This window comes from Clarias gariepinus, chromosome 28 (assembly GCF_024256425.1).
Source record: "Clarias gariepinus isolate MV-2021 ecotype Netherlands chromosome 28, CGAR_prim_01v2, whole genome shotgun sequence".
NCBI lineage: Eukaryota > Metazoa > Chordata > Actinopteri > Siluriformes > Clariidae > Clarias > Clarias gariepinus.
The window spans coordinates 7,216,566-7,228,015 of record NC_071127.1 but is presented as its reverse complement, the minus strand read 5'-3'; the positions used below and the strand labels follow the sequence as shown (position 1 = coordinate 7,228,015).

General features: G+C 35.5%; 1 protein-coding gene across 1 annotated transcript; it reads left to right on the top strand.

Annotated features, from left to right (window-relative positions):
- Window positions 1–315: 315 nt before the first annotated feature.
- Window positions 316–9,387, top strand: LOC128515604 (mucin-2-like). Its single transcript, XM_053489688.1, has 5 exons — window positions 316–433; window positions 1,718–1,884; window positions 2,931–3,004; window positions 5,168–5,316; window positions 5,399–9,387. The coding sequence occupies exons 1-5, from the start codon at window positions 370–372 to the stop codon at window positions 8,086–8,088; spliced, it is 3,144 nt and encodes a 1,047-aa protein (XP_053345663.1). The 5' UTR covers window positions 316–369; the 3' UTR covers window positions 8,089–9,387.
- The last annotated feature ends 2,063 nt before the right edge of the window (window positions 9,388–11,450 follow it).

The following is an 11,450-nucleotide window of genomic DNA, read 5'->3' as shown; positions in this document are numbered from 1 at the left end:
GTGTTCAGTGTAAAAAATAATAAATGCCACTTCATTCTAATTACAGTGATAATGAGGTCAAATCTTTTTGGTAAAACACTTCAAGAGATTTGAACTGGAAAAATGTGGAACCATAAAATATTGACACAAGCTGATGTAGATAATGTTTAAGATCAAACAAATGGGCCATGATTCCAGTTAGGGAATCAAAGTTACAGAAAACGTGTTAATAAAAAAGACATTTCCTCCTAGTAGCCCCACCTGTTTCCGTATCGCAGCCACTTCATAAGAGATATCAGCTGCATTATTAAAAAAAATTAAGTCGTGCTTTAATGCTTTGACATCTCTGAAGATTTCATTTCTACATCCAACACGTTGCGATTCTTCCAAATGGTGGTCTCCATGATGCAGTCCATATGTGCAGTCTTCAGCATCACTGTAATGGTGATGTCAGGTAAGAGATCTTGTCTGTTGTAGTTGATATTACTGTGGTTGGCTCAATAACTCCTGAATTCTCAGACAGCTGGGACATAACATCTATGCAACCTCTGAGAACAAATACTCAATTGAGGCATTAGCTATTTTAGTGAGCAGTTCTGTGATTTTATTTTACTTTTGCATTATTTTGTAATTTTAGAAATAGTACAAAATCCTGAATATGTTTCTTTACGATTAGCTGTACAATGTTGTCACAGGCTTTTGGAACATATTATATTTCTGTTTGTGTGTTTTTTTAAGTTAAAGAAAAGTCTGTGTAAAGATTATGAAATCACTTTTGTGGTACAATATCCCATTTAAAAACCATTTACACATTTTATAGATACGTGCACAGTTGAGGAGTGCTATGAGTTGCCAAATATTGTTATCTGCACCATTCACATTTATTTATAAGACCTAACATTTATTAAGTCCCATTTGTGATGTTGCTCATGGAACGGTTTAATATGTGCACTGTTTGTAACTGACTGATCTCATGATTTATGAGGATTCTAATAGAGGAATGTAAAACAACTTAGTATTTAAGGTGAATTATTTAGTTCAGTATTAATACTCAGAAGGTAGTGGGTGTAGCTGCTTGGGTTTAGAAAATCGTTATCAGAATAAAGAAAACATGTAGTATTTATTTAAAACCTGCACAGATACAGTATGTACTGGCAACACATTGGGTCAAAGACAAAAATATAAAATATTACAATTAAAATTAAATAAAAATAAATAAAATATGTGCTTTATATGAAAGCCTGCTGGTTTACGGTAATTGGGAGGCTTCAGACATCAAAATTTGCATTTGGGTTTTTAGATATGTCAGGTAGAGCAAAAGTTATCATTACTCTTCTAATGTGTAAATTTTGCCATTACCAAAATATGGGAAATATCGCAAACATAAAATTTCAAAATGAGCATACAACAATAAAAACAAGTGACCATGTGTATCTGTGCTATTCCTTTGCCTGTGTGACCCATTGTTTTATTTTTTTGCTTAGTTTTTATAGTTGGTTAAAATTATTTAAAATTCAGTTCATCATATTGTCCATTAGGTGCTGAAAAAAATTATATGTCATTCTATACTACACAATGCTTAGCCCTATATATGTTTATTAAGAAAAAAGGCAGCAAAACAAATAATAGCTAAAATGCTTAGAGTTTTAAGGGCTTTAAAAAAGAGAATTCTTTTCTTCAAATCATTATATCAGCACAGTATAAAAAAGAAATTATGTAATTATTTTTACAATTGCAGGCTACACTCAAAGTGCAAGTTTGGTGACGTTAAAAACTGCGAATGCTGATGTGCCTTATGACACTTATGACTTCACCACAGACATCACCAATCGCATCTACAACGATTCCCTCCTTAACCCTAACTCTCAGGATTATACCATGATGTACAATGAAGTTAGCAATGCGGTGAGTGATTTACTATTAAAATATATATATATATAATTAAAAATAATAAAAATAATAATTTTAGCTATACTATTAAATAATTTTAGCTAACTATAAAAACTTTTCATAATTGATCAAATCTATCAATCTTTTTACATCCATGGACACTATGGACAATTACACGCACACCTTCCTTCATATCTACACTACATGTTTTACGTTTACATCCTGGACCAGTGCACAAAGACACTTTAATAACCTCTGCACAAAGACACTTTGGTTCTATGCATATTTGCACACCCAGTACAGTATATTTCAATTTGCACAGTATATTTCTATTTTTATGTACATCATATTTTTATTTTTAGTTCTATTTTTCCTAGCACATTTCTATTTTTATTTTTAGCTCTATTTTTCCTAGTTTAATTTAATTTTTCTATTTAATTTCTATCGTATTTCTTTTATTCATATTTATTTCTTATTTGTAAACTTTAATTCTCTTTTAGGGTCAATGGCAGTCGTATAAGCATTTCACTACATTTCGTACTGTGTATGTTTGTGTATGTGACAAATAAAATTTGAATTTATATATTTTTTATTCTTTATAATCATTATGAAGTCTAAACATGAAGTACTAGATGTTCACAAACACAATTTATGAAAGCACAGATTTTATTCTATTATAGCAGCTCATGTCTCAAATATTCAATGTTGCAATACTCACACAATAACTTTAATATTCTCAGTGTTCCATGGCCTTATCACTGAATCTTGATATCAGGCTGTAATTTGACACCTTAAAGGAAACCCGAAGCTTTTTCACCAATTTTGAGAAAAAAATTGAAAGTAAATGTAAAAGTAAATTTTATTTTAGTTACACAAACAAGTGGATAAAAATCCAAAAGTATGAACTATAATTTGAGACAAATTCATTGGCAAAACAAGATGCGGATTGTAAAAGTCTAGAAATGTCAACTAGATCATTGAGATACTGTATTTCTGGTTGTTGTAAGCAATCTAAAACTAAGTATAATAATCTCTAAATGTGAACATGTTTTTATTCCCAGCTCAACAGTGTCTACGGCTGCCCCACCTGTGACACACAAACATTTTATAAAGGTGTAACAGCTATGACCTTCAGGTATGACCTTAAATAACAGTTTACTTCCTCATCTAGCAATAGGATTTATTCTACAAGTACACCAACCTGAGCAGATTATTTTATCAATGTTTCAAACAAACAAGAATATTTACAAAAATTAAATGTTGAGATCAGCCCTAGAGTGGCATCTGAGTGGTACTGTACACTCACACATATTGAGGGGAGTCAAGTGACTAGATTGATAACCTTTCCTGTAGATCCTTAACAGTCATCCTAATTATTATGTCTTTGGCCCCGTATCTAGTAATGAGGCTGGATATGTGCTTGTTCAGGCCACCCTCGTGTTCTTCACAAGACAAATCAATTCTGTGGTGATCAAATACCTGTTTCTGCAGGCCATCAATGGCACAAATGAAATAGATGGGCTTAAAATCAACCCTGAACTCACACAGGGTAAGCATTAGTGCTGGGTTGCAAAATAAAGCTTTTGTTATCATAATAAAAAAAAATACTAACACTAATTTTTCCATGCAGTTATATTAGGATCAACTCCTGTGTCAAGTGTCTCCAGAACTTCCCATCCAACCACTACAACCACTACTAGTCCAACAACCCGTCTAACCACTTATCCTTGTGAAACCTTTACTTCAACCAATCATCCTATGAGTGATCTGTCTATGTGTGACCCCTTTCTCTTAAGTACTACTACTACTACCACAACAACTCCAACTACTATTTTTACCACTCATCCAACCACTACCCCTACCACAACTCCAACCACTACCCCTACCACAACTCCAACCTCTACCCCTACCACAACTCCAACCACTACCCCTACCACAACTCCAACTACTATACCCACTACTAGTTCAACGACTCGTCTAACTACTTATCCTTGTGAACCTTTTATTTCAACCAATCATCCTATGAATGCTCTATCTATATGTAACCCCTTTCTCTCAACTACTACTACTACTACTACAACTTATACTACTATTACTACCACCACCACCACAACTCAAACTACTATTCCAACCACTCATCCAATCACTACCACTACCACAACCCCGACTACTATTTATACCACTCATTCAACCACTACCCCTACAACAACCCCAACGACTATTCCCACCACTCGCCCTACTACTACTCCTACCACTCGCCCAAAAGCAGTTGTTCCGATGCAGTGGTAGTGGCATTGACCTTGTTCTTCTGCTTGAAATCCAAACCTTAATCTACAACATTAAATAGCACTTGGATTCTGCATGCTGCAACAATTTTTGTTCTAAAATGACCATAAATCTTTGTCCTTACAGAATAAATACCATTAATTGAAAAAATAATGGTTCTATATTACTATACTAAACAGGTTTCAAACACATTTAGTGTGTGGAGTACCCTCTGTTGTGTGCATTTTAGTGCTTTCCCTGCTCAGACACAGTTGCACCCACTGTTAACGAGCTAAGTAGTTAAATCAAGTGTGTTAGGATCAACTGTTTCAGGGTTGAATCCCAAATTAAACACTAATGAGCTATATTGTATAGTCCCCTTTTCCACAAACCTTGTAGTGCAATTTTTCAGGGGTTAGAGAGGGATTTGGGTTTCAGCCTTGTGCTAGAAGCAAGTTAGCTTAATAGCTCAGGTTAGCCATGAACAAAGGTAAAAGAGGTAAGTAAGGAACCTATAAGCGCATTGGCGGAAGCTTACATTCATATTAAATAGCATAAACAATTTCTGAGGCAGTACAGGAAAGTCCAAGTAGGGCTGCAGATTTTACTTTTTACATAACTAATCAGACCACTTGCACTTGTGGTCTGAAACCGAAGCAGATCCATGCATCCTGTATCAAATCCATTGTTTATAGCATTGTAATGTACTGCTGCATTTACCTGGACAGTTTTTTTCATGGATTTCCACTTATAGTGAATTGAAGGCCAAATTTTAATGAACAAGGTTTTGTTTTTCAAGATTTGCCTCCGAGCAATATACCTAAAAGCATTCCCCCAAATAGCAAAGCAAAAAAAAAAAAAAAAGTATTCATAAAGTATGCAATAAAGATTTCAATTATGTTTATGCCTTTCAGGCATTGGTAAATGTTGTAAAAAATCTGCACTGTACCACATCAACCAGTGACACACATTTTAGAGACTATTAAAATGTGACCATTTTACAGAATGATTATCTTTCTGATTCCACATCTAGTAACAAGACTGGATCTGTGGATGTTCAGGCCACCCTCGTGTTCTACTCAGACCAAATATCTTCCGTTGTGATTAAAAACCTATTTCTGAAGGCCATCAGTGGCAGAAATGAAATAATTGACCTGAAAATCAACTCTAAATTCACACAGGGTAAGAATAAATATTGACTTGCAAAGTGCAAAATTTAAACATAATCACAATGAAAAATGCTAACAATAACCTTTTTACACAGTCATACCGAGATCAGATCCTGCACTGATGACCACTTCCCATCCAACCACTACTCCTACTACTAGCGCTACTCCAAATATTACATATTCAACTGCTCCTGCAAATATTACAATCACTACTACTCCAACTACCGCTACAACTAATCAAACAGCTATTCCTTCAATCACTCCTACCATTACTCCTGCAAATATAACTGCAAACATTACAACCACTACTAGTCCAACTACCCCTACAACTAATCAAACAGCTATTCCTCCAATCCCTCCTACAATTACTCCTGCAAATACAACTGAAAATATTACAACCACTACTAGTCCAACTAACCCTACAACTAATCAAACAGCTATTCCTCCAATCTCTCCTACCATTACTCCTGCAAATACAACTAAAAATATTACAACCACTACTAGTCCAACTACCCCTACAACTAATCAAACAGCTATTCCTCCAATCCCTCCTACAATTACTCCTGCAAATACAACTGAAAATATTACAACCACAACTACTCCAACTACCCCTACAACTAATCAAACAGCTATTCCTCCAATCCCTCCTACCATTAATCCTGCAAATACAACTGAAAATATTACAACCACAACTACTCCAACTACCCCTACAACTAATCAAACAGCTATTCCTCCAATCCCTCCTACAATTACTCCTGCAAATACAACTGAAAATATTACAACCACTACTAGTCCAACTACCCCTACAACTAATCAAACAGCTATTCCTCCAATCCCTCCTACCATTACTCCTGCAAATACAACTGAAAATATTACAACCACAACTACTCCAACTACCCCTACAACTAATCAAACAGCTATTCCTCCAATCCCTCCTACAATTACTCCTGCAAATACAACTGAAAATATTACAACCACTACTAGTCCAACTACCCCTACAACTAATCAAACAGCTATTCCTCCAATCCCTCCTACAATTACTCCTGCAAATACAACTGAAAATATTACAACCACTACTAGTCCAACTACCCCTACAACTAATCAAACAGCTATTCCTCCAATCCCTCCTACAATTACTCCTGCAAATACAACTGAAAATATTACAACCACTTCTAGTCCAACTACCCCTACAACTAATCAAACAGCTATTCCTCCAATCCCTCCTACCATTACTCCTGCAAATACAACTGAAAATATTACAACCACAACTACTCCAACTACCCCTACAACTAATCAAACAGCTATTCCTCCAATCCCTCCTACAATTACTCCTGCAAATATAACTGAAAATATTACAACCACTACTAGTCCAACTACCCCTACAACTAATCAAACAGCTAATCCTCCAATCCCTCCTACAATTACTCCTGCAAATACATCTGAAAATATTACAACCACTACTAGTCCAACTACCCCTACAACTAATCAAACAGCTATTCCTCCAATCCCTCCTACCATTACTCCTGCAAATACAACTGAAAATATTACAACCACTACTAGTCCAACTACCCCTACAACTAATCAAACAGCTATTCCTTCAATCCCTCCTACAATTACTCCTGCAAATACAACTGAAAATATTACAACCACCATAACTAATACTATTTCTACATCTATTCCAACCACTACTATTCCAATTGCTCCTACAACTACTCCTACAACTATTCCAACTACTATTTCCTTTACTACAATTGACGAACCACTACCAGTTTATGATCCACTACCACTTGATGAACCACTACCCCTACCACTTTATGATCCACTACCACTCGATGAACCACTACCCCTACCACTTTATGATCCACTACCACTCGATGAACCACTACCCCTACCACTTTATGATCCACTACCACTTGATGAACCACTACCCCTACCACTTTATGATCCACTACCACTCGATGAACCACTACCCCTACCACTTTATGATCCACTACCACTCGAAGAACCACTACCCCTACCACTTTATGAACCACTACCACTTGATGAACCACTCCCCCTACCACTTGCTGAGCCTACTCTCCTACCACTCAGTGAACCATTTCCTCTATCACTTGCTGACCCCTCACCAATACCATTCAGTGAACCATTACCCCTACCATCTGATGAACCATTACCCCTCTCCAGCAATTTTGATTCCTTTCCTATTCCAGCCACTCTATTCACTGTTCCTACAACTACCCCTACAAGCATCCCATCTACTCCTCCTCCAAATACTTCTTCCATTGCTTCAATAATTGGTTTTACATCAAATCCATCCACTACTTCTACAGTGTTTTTAACCTCTGATCCTCCAATTACCTCTACCACTTCTCCTCCTACTTTCACTGTCTGTGACACTATTTCAACCACTAAAATTACATCTACTACAAATTATGCAACTCTTCAAACATCTACTACTCCATGTACTACCTTCACTACTCCTATAACTACTTCTATAACTATTGAACCCACCACTACTTCATTTGATTCTAACACTAGTCCTTTAACAACTACTGAAACCATTACTACTACAGTTACTCCCTTCACTACTCCCGAAACCACTGTTACAACTATTATTTCTACAATTTCTTCTTCACCAATTCATGACCCAGTACCAGAGCCTGAACCCCTACCAAACCCTGAACCAGTACCAGACCCTGATCCCCTACCAGCCCTGAACCTGTACCACTACTTCTACCACAAACCCAACAGCAGTGATACTGACACAGCAGTGGAATCTTACTAGGTGGCCTTTTAGACACACGTAACCTGTTGGTTCATCTTGTAATCTTAAACTCCATCAAAACGAACTAAACATTCAGTTCTCCAAGCAGAAACAATGTCTATTTTTACCACAACAAATTGTCCATGGCAAAAATCTAAGACAAAACACCTAACAAACAACCATATGCACAGGGTAATAATAAATACTATACATAATCCAAAAAAAAAAAAGGAATTCTAACTTTAGGCCTTTTCAGATTCATACCAGAATCAGGTCCTGTAATCCATTAACGTGTAAATGATTTCATTTATTAATTCAGATGATTAATTATGGTGTCTTAGCAAAACAACTCCAATCCCTATTCCTACCACCACACTGCCTCCCAAACATACTTCTACTGCTACTCCTTCTACTTCACCAACCACTACATCAAAACTAAGGTTAAAAATAAAATAAAAAAGTATTGTTACTTCCACAACTGCTTTTACAACCAATACATACATACATACATACATACATACATACAGCTCCATAAAAAAATAGCAATTTCCTCCAAAAAACGTCTGAAATGACATCCACCTCTTGATGCTATTGGTTTGCCAGTGTTTCGTGTAGTGATAGGAGGCAAAGAACCTAAACAACAATTGTTAGATCAAAATAATATGAAATAATGCACAGAAAATAAACAACTTTGACTATATTATCTAAAAATGTATGATAAGCCTTCATAATGACAGAACAAAACAGAGGTTATACATAGAAACCATAAACTAATGAAAGACTGAACACAATACAGGTGCACACATTGCACAACAGGAATAAACCCAAAACAAAACCACAATGTGATTTTAAAATCTGCACTATTTCCTGTCTCTCATTAATAGCACGCTCAAAGACCTCTCATGACTACCTCTATCTCTAAATGCAATAGATTTACAAGGTCTGGTTTAATTTCCTCTCAGTAGTTTTGGGTAAACCATCAGGTTTTTACGAGTGAATAGATGCATTTGTATGAGTGTTGCACATCAATGACAGACCATACTGTTTTATTATAAAGTGTTCCATAAACTGATAAAACAGTTTAATGGCTAATTGCATTGTTGCATTTTGCATGAGTTGCTCTTTATTAGATTTTTAACATTAATACTTGCTTTTATTTTTTATATGATATGAGAACCTATGTTCTAAAGCTTACATCACAATTGTATAACGTGCATCCCCTGTTCAGCATCCCTTTACAAAGTTTCTTTACTTGTTTCTGTTTTCTTATTATTCCTTACTATTTAATTGTCTATATTGTCTCAATGCCTGTTGTAAAAAGCAGAAAACAAATAAACATTAAATTAAATAAGCATGATTTACAGGATGTGCAAAATTCTTTATCTTCAGTACTTTTACTATTAAACATACAAATGTTTTTTGTAAATTTTCTGCATAATGCCTTTACCGACCATTTAAGTGATCACCAATCAAGGTCATTCATAATTTTTTTTTCTACATATATCATAAACTCACACACTCACAAAATGTTTTAAACAGTATGGAACTATATACAGCACATCATGCATTGTTTAAATGCTTCCAACACATCAACTTCAGGAAAAAGGTTCACTAGCTGCTTATTATATCCTACCCACTTTCAGACGCCATTGCAATGAGATATTAAAAAGAATTGTGATGGCTAGAGGACGTGGACAGAGCAACCCAAACTGCAGGTCTTGTGGAATGTTCCTGGTCTGGACATACCAAAAGTGATCCAAGGAAGGAAAACCGGTGAACTGGACACAATCCCCCAGCTAGTCACATTCTTGATCACTTTTACCTGAGCCTTATTTACCTTCTTATTGGTCTGTTGTGTCTGTGTCTAAATTCGGTTGGTTGTCACCCATGTTATGCCCATGTGCTACAAGGTCACTCTACTCCTGTATGTTTTTTTTTTTGTTTTTTTTTTTCATTTTAAAGACCTACTTTCCTCCTTTTCTCCATTGACCTTCATAATGTAATAATGTGATAATGTAAAGTGCAGGATTTTCGACTTAGGTGTGTGTGTGTGTGTGTGTGTGTGTGTGTGTGTGTGTGTGTGTGTGTTGTGTTTCAATACACAAATTTCAGTATCTCAATCTCCTTTCTCAGTGACCTTTCCAGCTGGCTGAAACTCACATGTGACGTGGGAAAATTGTGTCGACACTTGGCTCCTAAAAGCAAACACTTCTCATCTCGAACATCAAGGTTAAACTAACCCCCAAAACACAAAGCCTCATGGGAAAAAAGCATATAAACTTCAGTGGGAAAAAAGTTAATGTTTTTAAATTATAAGTTTATCTTTTTATTATTGTCTAAAAATCTAATTTCATAATTTTAAACACGATCAAGACCAATTTACATATTAATAATTGTTAAACACCATAATAACTACATGCCACCTGTAAGTTAAAAAAGGTTATTTAGAGCAAACATAAAATTATCATCATCAGCGAATACTTGTACTGAGTAAACAAAATGCCAGTCCCAATACACATCTTTCTCTCTCTCTCTGTCTTCTTCCTGCTTGCTCACCATCTATCTATCTATCTATCTATCTATCTATCTATCTATCTATCTATCTATCTATCCGTCTAAATCATCTTTGTTTACATGCTGCATTCCAGACAGTAGTGAGGGCGTGTGCACATACCGCACCCATCCCATCATACACCCTCCATATCCACCTCCAATGACGAACTGGAAAAGACAAGGTTTTTCCAAGAAGTAGAGGAGATAAGGAAGGACACGACACAAATGCAAAAAGTTAGCTTTAACTAGTTTTCTGTGTGCACCTCCTATGCAGATGTGTGTTTCATTAGAACACATATTTTCAGTCCAATTAATATGCAATATGCACACTTTGGTAGTGGTAGAATTTTTTGGAAACTGTAGGAAATTGACGCCCTCTGCTGGATGGTTTGTTACCTTACAGTGTATAAAATGAGTTTTAAAACCTATTTATCCAAACCAAACACTCATCTATCTATACCACTTCGTCCCAGGAGTCTTGGGGCACGAGGCAGCATACACCATGGATGGGGTGCCGTCTTATTTTAAGAGTAGAAACAACAGATCATTTATTATTACAATTAGAATTTATTGCAGTAATTATAGTACCAGGAGAAAGTGTTTCCCCATCATTCATGTTTCCTGCTTAAATAAAAAAATAATAAACGAAGACAAAAACAAAGACAGTTTAAACAATCACAACATTAGTGTAGTAGAATAGTGTAGTATTATTTCACATTTAATGACGATATATATATATATATATATATATATATATATATATATATATATATATATATATATATGGATAAATGAGAAAGTGTTTCACCATAGACATGCGTTTTGTTTTA

What these genes read in the sequence shown, in the direction of transcription:
- LOC128515604 (XM_053489688.1), top strand. Translation starts at nt 370, where the DNA reads ATGGTGGTCTCCATGATGCAGTCCATATGTGCAGTCTTCAGCATCACT. An exon ending in CACTGTAATGGTGATGTCAG is followed by an intron (nt 434 to 1,717) that starts GTAAGAGATCTT and finishes TTACAATTGCAG; the next exon opens with GCTACACTCAAAGTGCAAGT. An exon ending in GTAACAGCTATGACCTTCAG is followed by an intron (nt 3,005 to 5,167) that starts GTATGACCTTAA and finishes TTCCACATCTAG; the next exon opens with TAACAAGACTGGATCTGTGG.